Source organism: Camarhynchus parvulus, chromosome 1 (assembly GCF_901933205.1).
Source record: "Camarhynchus parvulus chromosome 1, STF_HiC, whole genome shotgun sequence".
In the NCBI taxonomy this organism is placed as follows: domain Eukaryota; kingdom Metazoa; phylum Chordata; class Aves; order Passeriformes; family Thraupidae; genus Camarhynchus; species Camarhynchus parvulus.
Genome location: NC_044571.1, coordinates 87330430 through 87357501, shown reverse-complemented (window position 1 = coordinate 87357501; position 27072 = coordinate 87330430). Strand labels below are relative to the sequence as shown.

General features: G+C 42.2%; 2 protein-coding genes across 3 annotated transcripts in view; both read right to left on the bottom strand.

Moving 5' to 3' along the window:
• CRACR2A (calcium release activated channel regulator 2A) overlaps window positions 1-1028 on the bottom strand; it is a 51301-nt gene extending 50273 nt beyond the window's left edge. Inside the window, exon 1 of the mRNA XM_030955260.1 lies at window positions 947-1028. The gene's annotated coding sequence lies outside the window, so the exon portion shown is untranslated. The remainder of the gene's footprint in view (window positions 1-946) is intronic.
• A 10987-nt stretch (window positions 1029-12015) lies between these two features.
• Window positions 12016-25127, bottom strand: PARP11 (poly(ADP-ribose) polymerase family member 11). Of its 2 annotated transcripts, none has more exons than XM_030961779.1 (8): window positions 25049-25127; window positions 21488-21616; window positions 21269-21389; window positions 19941-20016; window positions 18946-19018; window positions 18728-18858; window positions 14906-15057; window positions 12016-14481 (listed from the first exon to the last, which is right to left on the bottom strand). In XM_030961779.1, the coding sequence occupies exons 2-8, from the start codon at window positions 21611-21613 to the stop codon at window positions 14168-14170; spliced, it is 993 nt and encodes a 330-aa protein (XP_030817639.1). In that variant the 5' UTR covers window positions 21614-21616; window positions 25049-25127; the 3' UTR covers window positions 12016-14167. The 2 variants fall into 2 exon arrangements, with proteins under 2 accessions (XP_030817639.1, XP_030817628.1); XM_030961768.1 differs by lacking the exon at window positions 25049-25127 and adding an exon at window positions 24724-24901.
• Window positions 25128-27072: the final 1945 nt, after the last annotated feature.

Below are 27072 nucleotides of genomic sequence, written 5' to 3'. Positions count from 1 at the left end.
CCCTATTGTGACACTACCCACATTTCACTGCATGCAGTAATAATGTGTTCTACTGGTGTATATTAAGAAATCTATTATCCTGCTAGCAGCAAGTTTCTTTCATAACTGTCATTTACAGTCATCATAAACCTTCAGTATCAAGAAAGACAGAAAATGAAATCAGAGATCACCTAAGTGCTACAGCAGAGTAAGAGTGACACCAAACTATTGCGGGGGGACACAGGAATCATTTCTACAACCACCAGGAACAGCACTGCCCTCTTCTTCACCAAGCACTTGGTGGGCCTGAGGGCAGCCACCAGCCACAAACCCAACCATCTTCTGTATCTGCAGGGAAGCGAGAACCAGCGGGGCAGCTCCTCAGGCGGCCCGGCCACCCAGGGATTTCTCTGAGGGCGTCGGCACGAAGCTACACACGAGGCACGACGGGAGTGCCAGCACAACCCCTGCGAGCCGCCGGCCCTTTCGGGCACTCCCTTTGGGCAGCATTCCGGGTGTGGCAGGAGTCACGGCAGTGGCAGCCCCGGCTCCCCCGGCGGACTCGGCTCCATCGCCGTGCGGGCGGTCGCGCCGAGCGGGGGGCTGCACCAGCCTGCTGGCGGCCGCTTCCAGCCCCTTCCTGCCGCCCTCCTGCCTGGCACCGAGCGGAGGGAGGGCCGAGGGGAGCCCCCCGCCCCGCCACCCTGCCGGGCCGCCGCTCCCCTCGGGGCCGGAGCGCGTTCGGTGCCAGGCGCCGGCCCTGCCTGGCCCCGCGCCCGCGGACAGCGCAGGAAGCGCGGCTTGCGACACAGCGGGGCTCGCTGGGGACACCGGGGCTCTCTGCAGGGCACGGCGAAGCGGCGGCTGCGGGGAGCGGTCTCCTCCCCGCCGGGAGAGCGGTCCGGCCGGGCTCGGACCGGCCGTGCCTGCCCCGGCTCCTCCGGGCCGCCATGCCGCCCCCACTCACCTGCCGCAGGCGCCGGCCCCGCGGGCTGGCCCGGCCGGCGCTCCCCGGGCTGGAAGCGAGACCGCGGAAAGGCTGAAACCACTTTCCTAACTTTGTTTTGAGCACGGGTGACATAATCGGGCGAGGCGGGCTGTGCCCCAGGGGCGGGCCGGCCGGCCTGGCCGCTCTCCCTCCCTCGCTACCTGCAGCCGGAGCCCGGTTGCCCCGCCCGGTCTCACCTCGCCTCGGGCGGGAGCGACTCGCCCTCGGCAAGATCAGAGAGCCCGGGCAAGGCGAGGGGGGTGAGCCTTCCCTGGTCTCTCTTGCAGCTAGGACTGCGTGTGTGATGGTTTTCCAGGGTGAGGGTACGGGAAACCTAAGCCGGTCAGTGCAGGAGGGTTTGGAAGGGCATCGGAACGCTCATCCACAGCAAGGTCCCAAGGCAGTGACCAACTGGATCTGCTAGGATCTCCCCACCTTGTCATCTCAAACTCTTTAAGTTATATTTGTAGAAGGTGGCAGCAAGAGACAGAATTGGTTCACACTTGATTCAAAGATTTCACTTAGCGCAAAGTAAATTTTGAAAACCACCCACTTCTGGGATCACATTTTCCAAGTAGTCCCAAAAGAAGAGGAAAAACTTCGACATAATTCCCATCACTGTAAGGTCTGCCAAGTGCAGAAGAGCTTCTAGGACATAGTGTCCAAAGAAAGCTTCATCTCCCTCTTCTTGATCAGATGGTTTGGTTGCAGACGCATCTGTGACATCAACTGCACTATCTGTTCTTGTGTCCCTATCCACACTGTCCTCAGGTTCAACAAGTGTCCCAAGGTAAAGCTTCACACACCCAAGGCACTCCTTTTCACAGCGTACAAGCCCTCCTACTTGCCTTCCAATCCATCTTTCCTGAACAGCCTGAAACCCTTCAGGCTTATCTCCCTAAAGTATGCTACAATCCCAGAGCTCTGCAAATCTCGCAGCTACAAGGGGGAATGTGAGGAAGACCAGCAGGTAGTCTGCCAAATACAGACACATACATAAGCCTGATAAAACTACTTACAAAGCACTACAAGTAATCATTTAATACAGTTACTGAACATTGAGTTGATTATGTGTTTTTAACTAAGATGGGTTCTGCAAAGGGAAGTATTAGTTCACTCATTACAATGATTGACTGTAGGCTCAAACAAGGCAAGCTTGACTGTGGATTTACCATGCAGTAAAGTGCTACTTGACAGTTACTGCTCGCATCCATGCTCTGTGAAAAAGGTAAATATTTGAAATTTGCTTACCACAGCAGCTGCCTTGTATGTACTGTGGGTGAAAACGGGCACACAGGTACTTATCATGAAATCATCAGCCTGCTAAATACCATAATACTCTGCATGTGCTGATTTGACTCAGCCTAACTTTTCTATTTAACCTTTTGCTAAATGAGTAAAACAGTGGGTAAAAGACAGAATTGCCTTTCTTTTAAAGGCATGGACAATCTTACAAGACTCTTTCAGAGAAATAAAGGCACACTATCAGCCACAAAGTACAAGACATAATTCAAAAACTTGTGAAAAAACTGAAGACAGCATATAGAAAGTTTCAGAACAGCAGAGAATTTGTGACGTGCAGGAGGAGAAAAGCTCACTGAAATAGCATTTGCAAACTTAGTGGTAACTTTTGTGGATTAAGACTCCAAGGAATATATCTTAAAATTGAACACTGCTTAGGTATCTTGTTGCAACCAGTCATTCCGTTTTCTTCCTTACCATTCAGTATGAGGCAGTTTAGACTTTTCAGTTTCTGTAAGAAAATTGTGGGGCCTACTAAGCAATAGTAGAAGAGCTGGTCAATGAAATTTTCTAGGTCTTGTCTGGACAGCTAATGCTGTTTTTATATGTATCTCCGAATACTTTGGAGTATAGCCTTAGAAAGCCAGTTAGAAATGGTCTATTGCTCTCTGGTTTTATTCTCGCTCATAGCAAAAAGTTATGGATTGTGTTGCAGTCATGTACTGCTGTGATTTCTTTCAGCAGTTTCTGATCATATACCTTCATATGCATTCGATTCCCTAACTGGTAGAGACAAAGACCCTGATGGTTTTGAGCAGCCACAATTTGTTCTTCATGAACAGCCAGAATCAAATCCATTAGCACATCTCTCTCCTGAAATAAGTTGATTGAAAAGCAGTAAATTCATATACTGTGATGTCAGACACTGTGACACTAACTGCAATGAGAAAAAATATCCCAAGAATAAAATGTGCACAGGCATGAATCTACATCTTAACACAGATTGCACTTCAACACAAATTACAGTGCTAAATGGAATACTTGAAAGAATTAAACCCTTTTTTATGGGTCTAAAATTGTCCTCTATGAAAACTAGACATAAACTCACTTGATTTTCTTCAAGGACTAAAAGCAGGAGATTTTGAAAAATTCTGGTGTGCAAAACATATTGTCTGGAGCTAGGATCCTTCTGACTGCTATGTTTAATGTACAGTGAGTTAGAAACTGGATGACAGTTTCTACCACTGGGTTATACAAATGCCAGAACTACAAACAGAAACATGTGGTAGGCAGAAGACAGCTTGCAGTTCTTAAATCAGGAAATGCCAAGTGCAATATAAAAATAAAACTACCACCCTTTAAATAAAACTGGCTGTATTTCACAGTTTATTCAGGGTGATGTGTGTTTATTTCAGTCTGCAAAGCCATCATACTGCTGGGATGCAAGGGGTCATTTTCTTCTGCATTTAGGCTGTCAGTAGCAGGCCTATTTTGCCTTTCCACTCTAATGCAGCTTTTAATTGCCTATGAAATTGCACCACCCTGAGGGAATTTCATACTAACATTCAAAATCGTGTTTTCCTTCTTTATGCTCAAGGATCAGAGAAAAAGATAAGAACTGGAGCCATAAACATGCTGCAAGAAATTTGCAGATTTACATTAAACTTTACCAGAAATTTACAGCAAAATGGAAGTTGCATTAAGTGACAGATAGAAAACTGGAGGTATTCCAGCTTGATCAGCTTTAGAGTAATCTTGCTTGACATAGTAAAGGGGACACACGTTAGACTTCATGCTCACATCACCTGCAGTGCAGTATGAGTTTGATTGGGCTGCACTAAAAAAAAATGCAAGACTTTTCTAAAAATTAAGGTTTAATTACAAAATTAATCCAGCTGTCATCCATTCCAACCAACCTGCTGCTCACAGCAGAGGCAGGTTGTCCAGGGCCTTCTCCATCTGGAATTTGAATATTTCCAAAGATGGAGACTCCACAACATCCATGGCAATCTGCTGTAGTGCTTGGCATTGCACACAGTAAAAACATTGGTTTTTTATGTTTAGGTGGAGTTTCCTCTATTTTAGTTTGTGTCCGCTGCCTTTTTTCCTTCCACTTTGCAGTATTCAGAACAGACTTTTCTTCTTTATACCCTCCAACCAAGTATTTATATACATTGGTAAAACTCCCTCCCAAGCCTTCTTTCCTTGAGGCTAAACAGTCTCTCAGTATCTTCTCAAATGTTTCAATCCTTTAATCATTCTAGGAACTGTTTTCTGGATTCACTCCAGTACATCCATGTCATACTGGGAAACGTAGGACTGCCTCCAACACCCCAGATGTGGTTGAGTGCTCAGTAGAAGGGAAAGATCATCTTCCTCAATCCTGCCAGAGACACTCCTCCACTGCAAGGGAACTTGCCATCACACTGGCCAGCTCCCTCTCTCAGGGATGCATCCCATCAGGTTCCACAGACTTAGAATCACAGAATATCTCAAGTTGGAAGGGACACATACTGATCAGTAACTCCAAATCTCTGCTCCCCACAGCACTAACTAAAGCTAAACCATACAACTAAGAGCATCATCCAGGTGCTCCTTGAACTCTGACAGGCTTAGTGCCATCACCAGTTTCCTTGGGGAGCCTCTTCCAGTGGTCAACCACCTTCTCACTGAAGAATCTTTGCCTGATGTTTAATCTGAACCTACCTGGTGCAGCTTCACTGCATTTCCTTGTGTCCTGTTGCTGATCACCAGGGGGAGATCAGCCCCTCCCCTCCATTGCTTGCCTTCAGGAAGCTGTAGACTGTGATGAGGTCACTCCCCAGCCTTCTCTCCTCTAAGCTAAACAGACCAAGGCAACCTCAGCCACTTCCTTCTGTCTTGCCTTTGAGACCTGTCACCACTTTTGTCACCCTCCTCTGGACACACTCCAGTAGCTTTATATCCTTTATTTATTATGACACCCAAAATAGCCCCCAGCACTTGAGACGAGGCTGCCACAGTGCAGAGCAGAGCAGGACAATCCCTCCCTTGCCCAGCTGGCAATGCTGTGCCTGATGCACCCCAGGACACACTTGGCCCTGCTGGCTGCCAGGGCACTGCTGGGTCATGTTCAACATGTTCAACAGTGCTGTTCTCCAGCCTCTTATCCTCCAATTTGTATGAATAACCAGGATTACTGTGTCCTACAAGGAGAATCCAGCACTTGGTCTAGTTAAATTTCATACAGCTGGTGATGGCTCAGCTCTCCATGTCTCTCTGCAGGACCTCTTTACCCCCAAGGAAGTCCACAGCTCTTCCTAATTTAGTGTCATTGACAGACTTATTGTATATTTGATTCCTGTGTCCAGATAATTTATGAAAACATGGAAGAGCACTGGCTGTAAAATTGAGCCCTTGGGAATGCCGATGGTGACTGGCTGCCAGCCTGATTTAACCTTATTTACCCAATATATTATGGATTTGTCTACCTTTGTGCTGGGCAGTTGATGGAGAGTAGTATCAAAAGCTTCGTAAAATTCCAAAACTCCACATTTACTGGCTTCCCTTGGTCAATTAGGTGCGTAACCTTATAATGAAAGGAAATTAAATTGGTTAGCCGGACTTTCCCCTTGTGAACCTGTGTTCATATAATCAATGACTGGATTGTCTCTCAAAAAAAACTTCTCTGTAATTTTACCATGCATTGAAAAGTAAGACTGCAGGTCTATCATTACCTTCTTACCCTTCTTGAAACATTATCAGCTTCCAGTTGACCCAAGACCACTGAAGAAAAATAATGCAGAGAAGTCCTGTGATAACTTTGTCCAGCCTCATCAGTATCCTGGGATGAATCCTGTCAGGCTCCACAGATTTATGTGCATCCAGCTTGAACAGCTACTCTTGTTCAAGTTCAGGGTCAGCTGGGAATTCATCCTCCCCTCAGTCCTGGTCTTCCAACACAGGTCTCCTGGGATCCCAGGGCCCAGCATTGGAGTTAAAGACAAAGGCAAAAAAGGCATTAAATACCTCTGCATTGTCTGTATCCCTGTTTGTGAGGTGACTGACCCCATCAATAAAAAGACCAGTGTTCTCTCTCATTCTCTGTTTGCTGTTAATATATTTTGAGAAGCCTTTTTTGTCCTTCACAGTGCTGGCCAGCTTGAAGTCTAGTCGAGCTTTGACTGCATGAATTTTCTCCTGCAGTGCCAAACAGAATCTCTCTAGTCCTCTGTGTTGCCGGTTCTTGCTTCCAGTGTCTCTACGGTTTCTTTTTGCCTAACTTCTATAAGATCCCTGTTCAGCCAAGGCAGCCCTTTGCACTGCTTGCTTGACTTCCCTTCCTTTGGAATTGCCTGCTACTGTGCTCTTAAGAGATGGCTCTTAGAAAGTGACTGGCATTCATGGACCCAAATACCTGAAGCAGATCCCCAGAGGTCCCTACTAGCTAGCTCCTTCAGCAGCCCAAAATCTGCTCTTCCCATATCCAGGGACAAAGCTTTCCTGGTATTTTTTTCTCCAAACACCAATTATTTGAAACACAACTACTTGGTGGTCACTGTGATCAACACAGCCACCAGTCACCATTTCACCCCTGAGACCCTCGGTGTTTACAAACAGCAAAGCTGGGAGGGCACCTGTCCTAGGTGGCTCCCTTAGTCCCTGCACAAAGAAGTTATCCTCCATGTGCTTCAGCAATTTCCTGCACCTGTTTGTTTCTGCTGTATGATACTAACCAGTTGATGCCTGGGAAGTTAAAATCTTCCATAAGGACAAGGGCAGATGAACTAGAGATATCCCTCAATTCCTTGTTGAATAATTCAGCATTGTTGTTATTGTCTCTCCTGGCTGCTTTGGCTTTCCTCACCCTGTCCATGCAAGCTCAAGACAGCATTGCTGGTTTCCCCCTGGACCACTTTTCTGTGCTTCCACCACTTGTGTGCTTCCTTTGGATGTCTGAGTTCAGTCAGGAGCTCTTTGTTTATCCACGAAGGCATTTTGATCCTTTTGCTTGGCTTTCTGGGTGTTGGAAGGAACATTCTCAGGCATAATCTATAATAAACTACCAAAAAATAACAAGAAAAGAATTTCCTTTCATATAACACACATCAAAAATGTTTTCCTTAAGCCATGTGCAGCTCAGCACTGGCACATGAATAACTAGAGCTGTTGCATAAATGGGCGCCTTTTTCCAGTAAGGCACCATCAGCTCCGCAAGAAGGCATGAATTGACAGGTGTATTTGTGTAAAACAAGGACATCTACATTGCTTATTTGCCCTGTCCCTCAGAATACAGGGCAGCTTCCTAACTGCAGCTCAGCAGTTACTGTCTCTTGTGGCTTTAAAGAAAACCAAACGAGCTCTCTAATACACAGTGACCTATTTCTTCCTTCTTAATACTGAACGTACAGTCTTGGTGCATGCTCATGTCTATCATGCTCTTCCAATCCCTTTCCCTCAGGGCTAAGCAAACCCATTTCTGAAATATTAAAAACCACAACATTCCCAGGGGAACATTAAAACCAGTTCTTCAAGTTGATTTTTTCCCCATCACATTTTACAGCCACGCTCTTCATATTTCTTAAACTGAAAAGAACTAGCATTTAATTTTTATTTTGAAAGAAAAACACCATTTTAGAGTGTGTTCCTGTGAGGATGTGGAGCCAGCAGTACAGTGGAAGGACTTCTCTCTCAGTCTGTGCCATGATACAGTTCTAATTTTACTCAATATTCCACAGTTTGCTGAACCATAAACCAGTCTTTAAAAGACTGTCACTAAAAATCTTGATCCCCTCTCCTAAGGGAAAGGTATCCTGGATCAAATCCAGCATTAATTATATACCGCCTTACCAATTCCCCCCACGTTCATGCTGAGGTGGTAAACTGTATTTTTGTCCACAAGCTGTCCATCTGTGATGAAGTATTACATAGATTCCAGCCCTAAAGTGCACTGATAGCTCAAGGCTCTGTTAGATACAAACCTTCCACTCAGGGATTTTCAGTTTAAAAAAATAGTTACTATAAGGAGAATTATACTGTCTTATTGAATGCAATTCTCATAGATAGGCTCTGAAATTCTGTTGAGTGAGGGATTTTGTGCATCAAAGAAAAACTTTCAGAAACTCACCACCTTTACAAGCATGCTTGATAGAAACCTGTTTCTTACAAAGAGACAGCATAGGTTTATATTCTGAAATTTCAAAATCAGTCATATTTACCACCACAGCAGCTAAAGGCCAAAAAACAATTGAGATCTATTGCAGTACCTAATGAAATACACAACAGAAAACAGTTTCTTTCCAGATTTCAATTACTTCATGGAGCAGAAAATTTAGAGCAATAGCAGTTTTCTCCAATTGGTTAATGCAAACCATAACATTTTTGCTCCTTTTGTCATACTACAGTGATCGATTAAATACAGTAAATTTGATACCACACACTTGCCATGGAGGTAAGATGTGTGCCATGTCACTGGAGTGGGGATATTTCAGGAAGCATGGTGGAAGAAGCCAGAAGCCAACCAGTTATGTTTACAGCAGACAGCAACACTTGCTCCCCATGCTCCTTGCAACAGTGCTCAGATGAGTGCTGTAGCTACACCTCTCAGTTCTGACAGCTCTGTATCATTTGTGCACCACTTCTCTAAGTCTGCTCTCATCACAACGTGTCAAAAGACATGAAAATTTGACTACAGGAGAGTCCCCTGACTCTCTATCCAATACTCCATCCCACTGGGAATATATAAACATTGCTAAACATCCAGGAAGATCATCAGCATGAAAACTGAAATTAAAAATTTTGAAGGACAGATTTAAAGTAGTAATATTCTTATGTTCTCTCCCCTTCTTGCATCACTCCCCAGCCCCACTGTACATGCACACTCAAGCACCCTTTCACTTATGTAACCATTTTTCGTGCACTGATTCCCCCCTGCCCCAACCCCAACTTTTCCATCTCTTGTCCTTGTCTTATCCCATTGTTTTGGGTCATATTTCTTATACTAAAAATAAAATTCAAAACAATTTAAAAATATCAGCCTGGAGCAGCTATTTAAGTCACTCTCATAAACATCCAGTAATTAGCTGATAGAGCTTTGTCAGGCTACAATATTTTCAGCAGCTGTGTTAAAACAAAATATGTGATGATAGTATTTGTGTCAGCCAGTCTCTTTATAGAAATAAATCTTTTTAATGTAATCTCCCTAGTTAATACATAGACGACAACACAGTGTATCCAATATCCAGTCATCCTTTGAAAGTCTTATTTGCACCAACTGTTCTCAGCTGGGATTACTTTCTTGGACAACTTTCACCAGCTCAAAGGTAGATATTGACTGGAAAAAAAGACTACATGTATGAGCTTCTTGGCCACCTCCAGGTCTGTAACCAAACACATCACTTAATACAATGAACTGCATTAGCATATTCCCACTCCAAATTAGTTTTTAACAATGCTCCAGATACTTCATCTGTTTCACTTTATGGCAACATGAATGCAAGCAAAGCATGGGAACAGGAAAAGGGAGGCAAGCAGGCCAAGGCCTTATGTTGTTCCTGAAACTGGACGCGAGTCAGATACTCACTGCCTGTATTGGTTTATATATTACATTGCTTTAGGAGTTCAAGGGAAGAAAAATGTATTGGTGAAGAAGCTGAGTAAAGATAAGAAACATTTCAGGTTGTTGCTTTTGGTGTCACTATGATTTCATTCCCTTTAAATTAAATTTGGCATTTATTGTTTAGAAGGCAAAGAGGAAATGGATGCAACTGATATTGGCTTGGAAACATAATGTCATTTGCACTACCTGTCTTCCTGATTGGCACTGTCTCCGGATATGAACCCAGCAGTTTCCAAATGCTGATACATTTATCCTTTCTTATTCTTCTTTTATCCCTCTCTAATTGCAAAAATGTTTTTCTAGAAAGGAAAATACTGAAACAAAGACACCTCAAAGATGTTCAAAGACAATAGAAAAAATACAAATACAGAAATGAATGACATTTCTAGTCAATAAAGGCAATAGCTGAGAAGAACATAGCTTCAGACTTGTTTCTAGCAGTGGAGTCATAATCTCTTTTGCAAAAGACTAAAAGTAGTAGCAGTAAATTAATCTTCAAATGTCTGCAAGTTAGTGTGCAAACAGCCAGAACCAGCTGGTTTGCAATGACAGCAGTATCAAACTCTTAACAGCTCAAAGCACACAAGGACGAGAAACTCATTTTATGGTATGGTATTCCATGGAACTGATTACTGCCTGAACAGGTCCTTTCCCTATACTCTCTACTACACTGGAATTTTTTTTCCTTTATTGCAATATACACCAAATACTCTCCAATTTCTGTACATTCAGGTGAGCACTTTCCAATTAAAAAATCCACTTGAACATGCAAATTTCCAGTCTTGGTGTTGTACACCTTGGCTGTCTCTTGTCCATTCATTACCATAGGAAGGAAATATGACCTCTCCAACTAAATCCCCAAGTTAGGACAAGCATAGCACTCAAATTGCTGGATATTTTATGTGGCACAATTATCTGAGTATGTGGAAGGAGTGACTACTCCTCTACTACCTTTTCTGACACAGGAATGTATGGGGACAAACCTGGCTGACATGATAAGGGAGGCAGTGATGAAAACCAAACCTGGTCTGTCATATTACCTGATAAGAGCATGTAAGAGTGTGCAAAAGGTTATTTCATCCTGGTCTTTGGAAATGGTATTGGGGGATCAGACTGCAAGAGGTGCAGGAATCAATGGAGCTGCACATACCCATAGGGTGGGGGATGAACAGGGAAAGGCAGAGTCAAAGAGAACAAGGGGCTTAACAGAGAGGGGCATAAGAGAGGCCAGCTGGCTTTAAAATGGGGCAAAGTATTGCATCTGTCAGCCCCCATAGTATTTTTTGTGACTTGTGAAGAGTAGATGGCTAGACTGGAGTAGGCCTGTGCTGTTTTGCAAGTCTGCTGTTTTGGACAGTGCCAAAAATAGTTACAACATTGATGGACATTTAAGTCACAGGAATTTTAAGACTGACATGTGCTCATCTTCCTGAAAGTAATTTCTACTATGTAAACTGCACAGACTCACTTGAGCCTTCCTGCTATGATATTCTGTGCTGATAAATGTTTTAAAAGGGTGAGAGTTGTCCTCAAGCTGCCAGCTGAACTGGCATCCAATGCAGCCCTGAATTTTAGTCACCAACTCCAGCCATCACATCATGTATCTCACATCTAGCTTGGATGGGAGTGTACTGAGACATGCAGTAAAAAACAGAGCTGTATCCTTTTTTTCTCCCTTTGGATTTTAACAAAAGCAAGAGTTTGTGCAAACTGACCCTGTAAATGAACTGGAATGCAGACAGACACTCTCCCAAACTGCTCTGGATGAAATGAGATCCATTCAGCAGTAACTGAGTACACACCAATTGTAAAAAACAAAGCTGGTCCAGGAGGCCAGTATGAGCTGATCTTATTTTTCTATGTCATCCTGAAGTGCTGTGCTCATGTGAAAACACACTGTCACAAGAATAATTGAGTAAGAAAGCTCTATCTCAGATCAAAACACATAAAACAGTAGCATGCCCTCTTGCACAGGTGTAAAACCAAAATGAAGAACAAAGTTTCACTACCTGAAACAGTAACAGAAAGTATCAGGTTTTCTTTCCCAGAACCACACCAAGATCCCTTCTCTTTTCTTTAACACTCTAAAGGCCAAGAAATTTTTTTCCTCCCTTTTTTTCTCACTGTTCCTTTTATTAAGTCCAACTATTTCCTGTATTGGCTACTTGTACAGTTCTGGACTTTGCTTGCAATAATAATCACTCTCCCCTTGCCAGAGAAAGGACAGTTATTTTACAGACATCTTCAATAACAAAATTCATCAGCACAAAAAGCAGAACACATTGAACATTGAAAGAAGAGGTAAAACTTCAGTTGTGCAGTAAGATTAAGATTGTGCCATTCAATTCAAATTAAGCAGCAAACAAGACACCGCCACACAAAAAATCAGAAAAGTCACAGAGATCAGTAAAGATTGTGGTACTTTGTGTCCATGGGGCGCTAAAAAAGAAACTTCAGTTTTCTTCACTAAAAACATCTGTTTCAGAAGAAATAAAACACCAAATCAAAGGAACAACAGCACATGTTAGTTTCACAAAATGTATGCTCTGTAGAATACTGTGAAATAACAAAAAGGATTCAGTAATACACAAATTCCCTGCGTGATTTGCTATTATTTATACAATGTGGGGAACAAAGTGCCTTTTGCAGAGCTAGCATAGTAGTGAATCAAACACAAATCACGCCTACAAGAGTAGAACCTAGAGTTCCCAGCTGGGATCAGAAATCATACTTCCTAAAATAAAGAAAAATGCATTTTAGCCCTAAATGGTTTAGGGACAGGAAAATTGCCATGAAATTACAAACAGAAACAGATAAACAACTTGTGCAAGATCCACTGACAGACAGTGGTAACAGCACACAGGAGAAGGAAGAGACATTTGTGTCCTCAGTTATGATGCCAGATATGTTGTCATCTCATGCTTCCAGTTCCACCAGTTCAGTACGGCTTTGAGCAGACCTGGTCATGCCAGCAGCTGCAGTGCCTTTAAATGCAATGCATTTTAAACACAGCCTTTGATCCAAAAAGTCCATTAACAATACTACAACAAACCAACAGAGATCATCCTATATCTGCCACAATTATATACCAATTCTACAGGGACTTGTTACTGGCCATAGCCAAAGAAAAATCCTGGAAAGGTTTCAACTTTGACTTTGTCCATTAGTGCTACTTAGGTCCTCTAACAAAGGACACCAGGGACACAATTCCATAGCAGTTCGTTCACACAACAGTGCATTTCACTGTAACAGCCCCTTCCTCAGCCTCTTCACGTGTTTAGGTACTCAGGTTTGCTCTTTACCCAAATATTGTCTCTTTTGCTCTTTCTACATGTGAAAAATACTCTTCAACTTTACAACCATACCAGTTATGAAAACCTGGTCTACACAAATGTTACTGAAAGCTTTCTATTGTAGTGTTTAAAAGCTAAAGGATGGCATCTTTTGAAATATTCCTTATTAGTTTAACTGTATTATTTACAGTTAAGTTAATCTAAATGTTGTCTTCAGTAACACCAAGTATATGAGCACTGAGTGTATCTTAAACTCTGACCAGGCACAATCACAGCAGCTCATGAATACTGCAACAAGATGGCAAAAATTCCATAGGATAAGAACTGAGAAAGGCGTATGATATCCCAACAGTGAGCCCAACAGTTACATACCAAACAACTAACAAGGACAAGTTTATGGACCTCATTTCCATCAAAACAAACTGTCAAATCCTACTGCAATGGCTTTGTTATTTTCCCAGTATATAATCGAAGCTTACAGTAAAATGTACATAAAGTTAAACCTTACAGCTTTGTTGAACTTTATCTGGAGGAAACTGATGAAGGAGTTGTAGATGATTCTTTCTGTTTTTTCAGGTTTAGAATCCAAACTAAGAGACCTCCAAACAAAGTAACACGTACTACAGAACACGGACACACACACATACACACACAAGTAGCCATGTCCCCTGGGGTTTTGCTGTTGTTTTTCTTAATTTGTTCTATAGGCAATCTTTATAAAAGATTAATCTCATCATATGCACACTATATTAGAGGCATATTTCTAACCATATTTAATATACTTTAGAAAATCAAAACATAAATCTTGCCTTTGAAAACTTACCAATGCTCAATGTATTTAAGCAACTTCAGATTTGTAATAGTCTCTACATTTGAAAAATGCATTAATAAAGTTAACAGATTTTTAAAAACAGTTCACCAGTCTCTCTTAAATATTTAATAGCTTCCCTCCTCCATAAATGTATGCCAGCTTTTCTTTCACCTCTCTTTCATGTGTTGTTTCTATGTTGTTGCCTTTACAAAAGGAACAAAAGTATTAAAAAACCACAAACAATACTCAGTTCAAACTTAACAAAATTCTATTAAGTACTCAGGGTAGATTTGATTGGCATCGAAGATGACAAAGATCTTTGGGTTCCAGGTATTATCCACACAGCTGTCATACAAGTTCACAAAGCTTCCATCTTTTGAAGGAGGCCTCATGTATTTTGAATCACCACCGATATAGTCACCAGTTAATACACGAGCAAGAAACATGACTTTATCTGGTCTGTGCAGATGAGGCTGCAGGTTCACACCATGAATCTGGAAAGTATCTCCATGCTTCATGCTCTCTTTGCAGAAATGGCTGGAATATGATGCATCTCTTGCAAAATAGGTCCCTTTCAAATAAAAAAACAAAGAAAATTTGATGACATTCTTACCATGACAGTTTGACTACCAGAGCATAGCTATCAACATGATGAAAAATGACGGTTCTTTTATGTTCATTAGGAATCCTTTTTTTGTTGTTAATTGTTATAACAATATGACCAAATATTTTTAGTGTGAACATTTTAGTAGGGAGATTGTCTTGTGATCAACACTGCTTTGCTGGGCATCCCTTCCCCGTGCTCCGTGGCCCTACCAGCCACTGTGGCAATTACATTCCTTACTTCATCCTTAATTACACTTGCCATAAAAGCAGATCTGTATTAAACAGCTCTTGGGTAAACACAAGGCATGCATCACAAAGTACACTCTATAGGGAAGACTTAATGTTGAGCTGTTAACACTTTCACTGTTGTATGTCTGAGCAATACTTACCTTTTCCATACACAGCAGCATGCATCCCATTTATTCTCCAGTCAAAGTTATGAATACATATTGCTTCTACAAATTCATTACTGGTGCCATGAAACAGCATCTGCTCATTAATTGTTGGGACACCTCTTTTCTTCTTCAGTTGAGCTTTTTTCCTTCAGAAAACACACAATAAACACATAATAAACAAATAGCGGTACACAATAAATACATAATAAAGAAATAGTTGTACACAATAAGCACATAATAAATAAACAGTTTTACAAACACACTGAATTACTACTGTGAAAACACTGCTGAGGGTACAGACCTAACACATTCCACTTTACAAGTGCCTAGATGACTCTAGGTTTTAAACATGTCGGAATTCTTAAGGTACATATTTAGAAATCAAACATTTCTGAATGCTGTAGGACTATTTTCCCACATAGTCGAAGATTTTAAAAAAAAGGTCTTCCTACACCAATTTTCTCAACATTGTTCATGTGTTATTAGTTTCAGTGTGGTCATTTTCAGTAGATACATCTTTAAAAGAAAGGCAATTTTGCACATTTTGTTTCCTCCACCTGTTTTAATGCCATGGTGGAAGGGATAACAAAGTTGGTAGATTATGAAGCACTATTACCTACGCAAACCAGCAAAAACTGATCTAAGGGCTAGTTATGCTGAACATCTGAAATTTCTTCAACGAGAGCCCTCTGTTGTTGGCTGTTGATCTCTGACAACATATAAATGTAGCCTTGAGTAACTTCTTTTGAAACAGGGGAATGGAACAGATTTATAGAAAAAGTGAATAATCAATAAAAAGATGTTCTGTGATAGTCCTTTACTACCTCTGACCAGTTATTTTCATCAATTTAGAATCATTATTAATATGGGAACTATTGTAAGAGGCAAATGTGTTCTGACCACTACAGTGATGCAAATAATCATTCAAGCAATGATCAAATGTAATCCCTTATCAATTAAACAAAACACTTTTTTAAAACTATAAAAGTTTAAGTGGCAATTGTTCCTCCTAGGCAGTAAAATATACGGGGCACACTGGCAAGCTGGTTGGGCAGAATGCAGAAATGCCACAACAGGACACTTTGGTAATTTGGAACAGAAATCAAGGGGTCCAACTGTTCTAAAAAGCATCATCTTAGCACCTTGTACAAGCAGTGACAAGACAATCCAGTTCAACAAAATTAACTTGATCCAGCACTGTGAAAATTCTTGTTCAGCCAATTCACTCAATGAAAGGTAAAACCTACAGCAAAACTAAATACCCAGAGACATGCTCCTTGTACCTATGTAAGCACATAAGCTGTTTCTAAAACTGGTCAGCAATCTCACTGACCAACACCTTTTTTTACTTGTACTCCTCGACAACTCCAAACTGAGATGCTAGACTAAGCATCATGCTCTTTTCAACTTTCCTACCTGGGAGACCAAACGAAGTGAATTTGAAATGCTGGAATACCTATTTCTTTGTAATATACTACCAGGCAATAATTTCTTCACCAGTATGTGCAAGCCTACAGCACTGTCTTGTGACCCAAGAGCAGGACCCAGCATTTCACAACTGGACTCGGCCCATGGATCCAGCCTGTCCAGATCCCTCTGGAGAGCCTTCCTGCCCTGCAGCAGATCCACACTCCCACCCAGCTTGATGACATTTGCAAACTTACTGAGGGTGCCCTTGATCCCCTTGTCCTGATCCCAGATAAACTTATTATACAGGACTGGCCTCAACACTGAGCCCTGGGGACCCCACTGGTGGCCAGCTGGATGTAGCTCCATTCACCACCTCTCCCTGGGCCTGCCTATCCAAACAGCTTTTTACCCAGCAAAGAGTGCACCTGTCTGAGCCATGAGCAGACAGATTCTCCAGGAGAATGTTGTGGGAAAACAGTGTTGAAGGCTCTACTGAAGTCCAGGTAAAAAATAACTGCAGCCTTTCCCTCATCCACTTAGTGGCTCACCCTGTCATAGAAGGAGGTGAGGTTGGTCATCAAGTAGGACCTGCCTTTCCTAAACTTATCCTGGCTGGGCCTGACCCCTGGTTGCCCTGCACATGCTGTGTGATGGCACTCAGGATGAGCTGTTCCTTGACCTTCCCTGGCACTGAGCCACTCAGCCTGACAGGTCTGTAGTGCTCTGGATCCTCCTTCCAGCTCTTCTTGAGCATGGGCATCTCACTTGCTCAACCCCAGCCAACTGGGACCTCCCCAGTGAGCCAGGACTGCTGGTAAATGGTTGAAAGTGGCTCAGTGAGCACCCCCCCAGCTCCCTTGGTACCCTCTAGTAGAGTCCATCCATTCCCACAGACTTGTGTGGGGTAGCACGTTCTATTTTCTCTTGGATTATGAGGGCTGCATTTTGCTCCCCACTTCTATCTACCAGCTCAGGGTCTGGGTACTCAGATAACAACTGGTCTTAATATTAATGCCTTTGTTGCCTCAGTCTTTTCCCCATCCTTTGTCACTATGTTTCCCCCATATCCAGTAAAGGACAGAGATTCTCTATAGCCCTCCTTTTGTTTATGATTTGTTTAAAAAATAAATTATTGTCTTCTACAGCAGTGGCCAAATTAGGTTCTAACTGGGCTTTGGTCTTTCTAATTTTCTCCCTGCAAAACATCTCAACATCTTTTACTGCTCCTGAGTTGCCTGCCCCTTCTTCCCAAGGTCATAAACCCTCTTTTTTGTCTGAATTCCAGCCAAAATTCTCTGTTCAGCCAGGATGATCTTATTCCTCAACTACTTGTCTTTCAGCACATGGGGACAGCCTGCTCCAAAGCCTTTAGGATTTCCCTCTTGAAGAGTGTCCAGCCTTCCTGGACTCGTCTGCCCTTCAGGACTGCCTCACAAGGGACTCTGTCAAACAATCTCCTGAACAACCCAAAGTCTGACCTCTGGAAGTCCAAGGCAGCAGTTCTGCTGACCCTCTTCCTTATTCCATCAAGACAAAAAAGAAACTTAACTAAAAGTTGGGTAACTCTCTTAACCATTAACATATATAAGGAATTTCACTTCCTCACACATGTTGATATAGCTTTAAATTAACAATAAATGACATAGCTTTAAAAAAATTGTGTAACTTATGCAAGATTTTAGTATACATCTGGTTGGTTATTTCCTCACTTAATCTAGATTTTTTTATTAGAGTAAAACATCTTTAAACCTCCTGATATGCACTCCTTCCTACAAGATGCACAAATAACTTTTGTCAAGTACGATTGCTTAAGACTGACACCAAAAAATAAGTGGATACCAGACTGGGCACTTCCTACTTCTTCCAGGCCAGCACAATATGCAGAGGGAAAAGCCAAGAACTTAAAAGAAGGTTTTGTAGGACATTAAATTTAAAAGAATTGCATGCATATGTGTTCATTAGACACTTAATTCTGTCCTATGCTTCACAAAATTGAGAAATTTAACAAGACTGAAATATTAATTTGCTTTGTTCAGTAAAAATTAAAATAATACAAGCCTCTCAAGGAATCATTTTACAAAAAGCTAATTTTTGTCTCCTTACTTCACTGTAAAGATCATGGGCATCTACCACACAGATATTCTGAACACCTTAAATACATTATCTATGCTACAGCTTTATCTAATGCATTTCTACAAGTATTCAATTTCTGCACCTGTAGAAGCTACACAGTCTTGAAAATTAAATTTTGAATAAAGAGAAATGACAAATAAGAAATTTTTTAAAAGTTAAAATGTAACAAAAATTTCATTAATAGTAAAAACAATTAAACATATTTCTGCTGCATGACTTAAAACTTTTCTCCAGTAACAATCCTAAAACTGTTGGTTTTAGAAATAATCTCACCTGCAAAAAAACTCCCACAAGTCTAGATTTTGTATTCTCTTAATTCTTTTAATTCGGTGGCTATCCATTGTTTTTCCAAAGAGACTAGAAACTTCATTATATTCATTTGTTTTCTTTTGCAATGGAATAAGCTGGAAAAAAAGAGGTTAGTGCGATTTCAATTCGATGCATTATTTCGTGGTCACATGTTTTTGACCAAGTTGCATACCAACTCTTACCTGGTATGGCTCCTCAGTATTTACATTCTCCCAGTGGGAAGGCATAGGGATAGCCTCATTTTCACAGATGAAACTTCAAACAAAAAAGGTAAAAGCACATCACTTCAAAGACATGAGGCATTTTCTTCCTGTCAAACTCCTGCTCCAAACAACACAGTATGCAGAAAAAGCAAACTCCCATGAAGTTTATACAGAGCTACTAAAAAAGAGCAGTTTAAGCACATGCACTACATACATTGAAGCTCTTAAGCCTTAAAACAGGGACTAAAAGAAGAAATCTCCTGAAAGTAAAAAAATGTCACCACAGGGAAATAACAGTACTGAATGCAATTATTCAAAGAACAAAGTAAATTGCCACATCATTGTATGCACTATTTAGAAAATATCTACTGAAAAAAAGTTGGCACTTCAAAAACAGTCTTCTTGAAAGTCAGTGTAAACAGATTGCTACTACATTTCTTATGACAAATGACAAATTTCTTTTTTAATATATAACCACACTACAATTGAGAACTAAATTTTTTCTCAGAAACTATCTGGGGAAAAAAATCCACATATCCCATGTACTCAATTTCACCTGCATAGCTCAGTTTATTGTTTAGTGAGTTCCAGCTTTACATCAGGTCAGCTTTACATCTAATGACTGATCAAATGACAAGAAACTGACAATCTAAAGCAATTAAACTCATAAAAGACTTATTACAACACAGTTTCTTAAACTCCAAGTAAGTTTAGAGTAAATGAGTAAAATATAGGCACAACATATAACTCACTTTTGCTGTGACAATACTACTTCTAAATAATTTATGGAGTCACTGGATTCCATTTTTTGGTGCTGCTTCCCTGCAGCAATTCTCATTCAACAGGTATTCGGAGAAAGTGACTCCAAAAGCAAATAAATATAAACAATAAAGATAAAACACATTTTGGTTTCATTTTACTTAGAAGAAGCAGGAATAAAAGAAAATTAAGGAATCTTCCTCTTATTTCCTTACCTGAATGAATTGATTGCAAAGGGAGCTCGCTTTATTGGACGTTGTTTAAGGGTAGTTAGGTTGATTTGTTTCATCACTGAGCATAAAACAAGAATTAGGAAGAAATTTTTGGGAATTCATCTACAGCATATGAAACATTTAAGTATCATTTAAAAGAATGTTACTACACCCTAAGCTACTTGACAGGAATCCTATTTCAACAAGTAACAAATCAGCATTTTCAATAAATATATCTAAATGCATTGTCATTTACATGAGTTGGGAAGATGTCCAAATATTACACACACAGAAGATATATTTTAAAAATATTCATCTAACATTCAGCCCCATTAAATCACAGGCAGAACTTCCACTGACTTGAAAGGGATGACAAAGAATACACTATTCTTAGTATAAGACATCATGGTCTAAAGACAGTAACATAAAAACTGTTCTTTAACATTTGCTTATAGTGTAGTGTTTTTATTCTGGATGCAAAACACAGTTTTTAATAAAAAGACATTTCAACACAAGTAAGCATAAAACTCCTTGTATTGTTAGATACCACCTCACTGCCAGTATATTGCTGTTTAACCCAGTCCCCATTTTCTGTATTTGAAATATTTGAAATTTGAATATGTATATTGGAATATGTATTTATTTCCCTAATTTCCTATGTTTAAGCATATAGCTTTTTTGTAATTTAATCAGAAAATAAACCATCTATTAACAGAAAAACTAAAAAAAAAGTTACTAGAACACACCTGTGAACAAAGAACAGACTACCTTTATAATTAGTTACATACATTAGAAACCTGTAATACTCTGTAATTTACAAGAAGAGCATAAGCAAGATCTTTACAATCTACCAGTAAATTCTTTTGCCTATCTCCTTGTTATTCTGAGAACAGAACTGGCTTCAATTACCTGCTGAATTATTAATCATTCTGATGCCACTATTTTGCAGGAAGCCTCCTTTACAGCAGCGTTTCTTATACAGAATGAATGGAAGAGGTTTTCCAACCTCACAGGCAGTTGCACATTAAAGAAAAAAGGTTCAACCTTCCCAGATCAAGAGATGTATCCTACATGCCACTTGCAGCTGGAGCAAGCAGTAGGAACTCCAATACAGTGCTATTAAACAAAACTTGCTACTTCATTAATAAACTACACAAAAAATGTAACAGAGCAGCTGTTTCTAAAAACTCCTATGTACTTTCCAGTAAAAAAGACAATCTTAATCATGTTTTCACACCAGATATGAAGACAATAACCTGCTGAATGAACAAATGTGCTGGTGTATCTGAGACCTTCTATTGTTTAAATTTACTCTTTGGCAAGACACATACCTGAAAAGTCCAGTGTGTAGTTAAACTTTGCAGTGGTAAAAGACAGAGATCCATGGGGGTCTGTTCGGAAACTCCTTTCAATATCTTCACTGCTGATAGAGCAGTGACTGTTTGAGTCAGTCTTCAAAATAAAAGAAAAAGCACATTAAGACAAACTCAGCCATAGATAATTTGATGTATGGAATCCATTAGAGCCAATAGAACTTCATAGGTATTTACCTGAAACATATGCCATTTACCACACTCTGCCAAATAAAACCAGCCCCACTGGGTATCGGAGGTATCCATGTCTTCAACTGAACTTTCCATCTTTGCAAACACATCTTCTGATGGTCCTTGAAGCATTTCCTGAAACATTCACACACATACACACAAATAAAGTTTAGAGAAATTTATTTAAAAAAGCAAAATAAAGTGCATTTGCAATAACTACAAAAAAAATCCTATCAGGCTGAGGACTGATTTGTTCTTTCTTTTCCAGAGAAAAATTCGCAATTTGCTACTTATCCAGTATTATCTTTTAACTTAGCTAAACACTTCCAAAATTTTCTTAATTGTCTGTAAAGGGTGACAGTAAAGGCAAGAGCTATAGGCTTTATGTGATAAAAGAGAGGCACTGAATTTCATTTTGATGGCTGTAGGATCAAGGCCACTCAGAAATACATAACAGGCTCTTCATTCCTATTTCTCAAGAATGAGATGTTGAGGTTACATCCAACAGCTTGATGGAAACACCTACTAGATACTCACCAGCAGTGAACAAATCAGACTGGAAATCAATAGTTGTAAAAAAAAAAAAAAGACTAAGACAAAGAATACAATTATTTAACTGTGAAAGACCACAGTAGATTATTGCTTCCCATTGCATGAAGAAGAATTTTCCCCCTAATACACTCACTTAAAAATGACACAGTAAAATTCCTGATACTCTGTACTTGTATTTATAGAAAAGGTTCACATCAAAAGCCAGACTGGCTCCCACACAAGCAATGACTACCACAATTGGGATTCTGAAGGATGGAAGAAAAAGAACTGAGGAGAGGATACAGCAGAGGTCTACAAAATCATGACAAAACCAAATAGGGAATAAAGAATCACATTTTCTTCTGCCATATGGAAGAGACACCTATCAAAGGTTGCACATGTCAAGTTCAAAGTAAGTAAAAGAAAAATTTCATGAACCAGATGGCAACCTATGGAATTTCTTTTCATGGTATGGTGTGGATGCTGCAAATTTATGGAAGTTCAAAAAGCAGCTAGACAAGTTTAAGTCTACCACAGCTATGCGAGAATACCTTTAGAAGAACAGTCCCTGCCAGAATTCAGCTTATTCTTTGTTCATCAATAAATAAATTCTGAAAATATTAAATTCTGAAAACTCTGAAAGTGCTCACTTCTATTTGCATGTATTCCCTAACGTGTCAACTTTCTGCAACAACCTCCCCAAGCAAAAATTCTAAGTAAGTTTCAGGGAATCTTTCAGACACAAAAACTTGGCCCACACCCAGAAAAGGTCAGCAATTCATCCACTCTGTTTAAGCAAAACACTTTGGCACTCTTCCGAATATGTCCTCAAGTTCACTTTTTTCCAAGAAGTGAAACAACACCCTTCAGCACAAGTCAAACAATGTGCAGTTAGTATCCTGGATGCTTCAGTTGTTTCCTGGTCACTTCAACCCAGAAAAAATAGAGACCTGAAGAAGACAAATACCAGAGACTAAAAGTAGGCATCCCCGTTCTTGCCAGTACTACTGGGGCAGCAGTTGAGAGCAGGAGGCGCTTCTGGCACCACCCTTCGTCCCTCATTTTTCCCAAGATAGTTGTATTTCTGTAGTTGTTTGAAAAAAAAAAAATCTGAGAAATCTCTTATCAGGGGAATCATAAGTGGATCTCCAAAACATCACCAAATTGCAGACTCTGAGGGCAAACCTACTTCAGTGAAAGCCTACCCAAGGCTCCATGTATGGATTGCTGCCTCAAGTTCAAGCAGCACTACACAAAAGGTTCATCAGCTGCTCAGAAAAAGCATTTTGAAAGAGATAAGAAAACCATTCTCTGCTTCAGAGGGCATCTGTCAGCTTCTCTTCTGTTACCCACAGCAACACAGCCACAGAGCCTACATTCCCTTGGCGTTAAAAGCACAACTGGCCAACATCTTTTGGTGAAAATCTTTCACCTTCAGTTTGATTCTTCCTCTTGGATAAGTATTTGACTATGTTCTATCCTCCTGAGAGCAGGCAGAGGTAGGCTGCACTTTAAAGATGAGGAAAGCAATTCAAGCTTTTCTTGGTAATATTTTGTTTCCTTATGCTCCCATTAAAGTGGCAAGCTCAGCTCCCTCCCAGCCCACTAGTTCAGGGCCTTGACTCTGATAGTCAAACCAATGATGCCTTTTGAACAAGAGGACATGCCTTTACAAGCAGGGAAGGAATGATTATCTGTGCCTGACAACACACTTAGAGTCCTCCAGGGGCATCTCATTATTCTCTCCAGAATAAACCATTGTATAAGGAGATAGTTATTCCCACGGCTTTCAAAAATCTTACATTCAACCCACATATTTGTACCCTCATCACAAAGCCTAGGGTAAACAGGTAGATTCCAGGATACTTTAGAAGTGTGGAGGAAGCCATAAAAACAAGAGAACTCAAAGGTGACACAAATCCAAAATGTTTGAAGGAATTACTGATTAATTCAAAATCAAATGCACACCATTTATAAGCATTAGGTAGCATTTTGAGAAGGGTCTCAACTCCCATCATTAGCACTGTTTCTGTTGGTCCAGGAGCTACCAGAACAGCTCAAATTAAACAAATGTCTAAGGAAAAACATCCTCCTAAACAGGAATAGCACTTGTTGTGTGCTGTGACTGAATGGCTTTAGTACTACTGACCATGCACTTCCTCTTTTTTCCATAAGCACTTCATGTTCGACTGATATATATCCTTTACAGTGTGCAGACTCAGGTTGGAAGAGTGCTTTAGGTTAGAAGAGAACTTTAGGACCATCTGGTTTCAATCCCCCTGCCGTGGGCAGGGACACCTTCCACTGGACCAGCTTGCTCCAAATCCCATCCAACCTGGCCTTGCTTCTCTGGGCAACCTGTGCCAGGGTCTCACCACCCGGATGATCACAAACACAGCAGCATCCCAATGGACTACTGTGTCTGGATTCCTGTGCTGCCTGCTTCACCTGGCACACTGTGCTTTATTGCCAAAGGCTATTCTCCCTACAACCATCGACTTGGTACAAGTATCCTGCTGGGAACACAGGCAGGGTACTGCTAAGGGAATCTCTGGCTCTTCCTTAGAGAACACGACACCTGATTAGGAGACTTGCCTGAGGCGAGCCCGGAGGGCTCGGGAGGGGAGGCAGGAGGAGAAGGAGCAGCACTAGCACCAGTACGGGACACACGCTGGAGTGACAATGCCCTTCCCACCTGCGCCCCCACGCACCCGCTCCGTGCTGCCGGGGGCCGCCGTCGCAATCCCACCCGCAACCGCACCCTCCAGAGCCGCAGCCATGGGCGCTCAAGGGCACGGCCCGGCGACCGAGCCTAGCACGGAACCACTACCCCTCCATCGGGCGCGCAGGCCGCTCCCCCACAGGCAGCGGCCGCCGCCTCCCGCCCCCGTGCCCAAGCCGGCAGCGCGCTGCGCGCGGGCGGGGCGGGGCGGGGGGCGGGGCGGGGCGGGCGGCGGCCTGCGGGGGCGCGCGGGGGAGGGCGCGGCGCGGGGGGAGGGGCGGCGGCGGCGGCCGTTCCGCCCCGCCCGCACTCACCGCAGCGGCCGCGCGCACCGGGCGCGCTCCCGCAGGCCGCCCGCTCCGCTCCCAGCGCTTCCGTTACCGGCGGCCGCGGAGGGCGGGGTCAGCGCCGCGGTGGCCGCGCCCCATTGGCCCGTCGGGGGCGGGCATGCAAATGAAGGCGGGGGTGGAGCCGCTGTCGTGACGCGCTGAGGGGATGGGAGGGCTCAGGGCCCAGGCCGATCCGTCGGGCGGTCCCTGTGCCGCAGTGTCAGCACCGGTAGCGGCGCCGGCACAGTCCCGACCCCAGCAACGCCTCGTGCCCCAGTCCCAGTGCCAAAAACAGTCCAAACTCCTGTCCAGTACCAACACCAGTACCAGGCCTAGTTCCACTATCTATACCACTGCCTATGCCAATACCAGCACCAGTCCCTGTTCCAGCACCAGTCCCAGTTCCAAAACCAGTCCAAGTACCTGTACCAGTACAAACACCAGGCCCAGTGCTAGTATCAATACCAGTTCAGTGCCAATCCCAGTACCTTTACCAGGCCCAGTCCCAGTTTCGGCATCAGTCCCAATTCCAAAGCCAGTCCAAGTGCCTGTTCCAGTACTAAAACCAGTACCAGGCCCAGTTCCAGTCCCAGTCCAAGCACCAGTACCAGTAGCAATCCCAGTTCCAGTCTCACTACCAGTACTAGCACTGATATCAATCCCAGTTGCAGTTCTGGTACCAAGAGCTGTCAGGTACCTCTCCCTGTAGCTGCACGAGTACCAGGCCCAGTTCCAGTCCCAGTATCAGTGCCAGTCAGAGTTTCAGTTCCAGTGCCAGGACCAGTAACAGTCACAGTCACAGTCCTAGTTCCAGTACCAGTACCAGTCCCTTGTGGTACCAGAGCCCCAACACCGTGCTGGTGCCAGGCACGGCAACAGATGTGACCATCACACCGTGCACGGCGTGGGTCACACAGAGCAAAGAGGGCAGCAGGAAGATGCTGCTGCAGGTGCTTGGGGCCCATGAGCAGCTTTATGGCACAATGAGGTCTGGAAGCAGCAGCAGCTCTAGGACCAGTCAGTAAGAGAAGCCACAGTGGTGAGCGTAGATCACCCTTTGGTGCAGACATTCCAAGAGGGGACCTGCTGAGTGGAGAAGCTGGCAGTGACACCAGCTCCAGCGTTCTGCTGTCAGCCAGTGGCCTGCTAACTTCCTAAACAGAGGCAGTCCTCAAACATGCGTGCAGTCATTGCAGCACATCCTGCAGTGAAGGGTTTTCATTGAGCAGCATGCCAAGAACAACACAGGTGGAGTGAAAATTATTAATTTCCCCAGTTCTGAGGGAGTGTCAAACAGGATGTTTATCCAGATTCTGGCTGTGCTGACCTTGCCTCTGAATACAGAGTTAGAAAAGGTTATCTGAGTTAAAAAGCAGCCCTTGCTGAACCACTGGAGCTATTTCACTGGCATGAATATAATGCTTCTGGAATAAAGGAGTTTTCTGGAGGTAGAGCCATAATTTTCAAGTATTTGTATTGACATTGTTGGAAAGCACATGTAGTTTGTTGGGACATATCCTGCCTTGCTTTATGGATCTATACAGAGGCTAGAAGCAAGGAAGGATTCTGTTACTGCCTTAGCTGCTGGATATCTGTTGAACATCTTTTTTTTTTTAATGAAAAGATACTGATAATGGTTTAAGTCTAATGTGGGCCTCTTTGAGTAATTTATATCTATTTCTATTACTATATCTTGTGTATTTTTAAAATAAGGGTCATGCTTTTTGCAGAATTTGTGTATTTGAAGTTACAGTAGCAGAATGCACAGCTTTCTAGCAGCCAAAAGTTTTAAAGAGGTTTCTGCTGCTATGCCTTGAAGTGTGGGATAGAGTTGAGATTTTTGTTGTGTGTTTCTTCCCTTTCTTTGTATGTTTACACTAATAAATAATAATGGAGCATGAACATCTCTTGAGATAAGAATATCTTCATTGCTTTGAAAAAATAGCCTGTTATGAGACTGTATTCTTAGCAAGCTGCATGCTAATGCCAGACTCCTTATGGCAACAAGA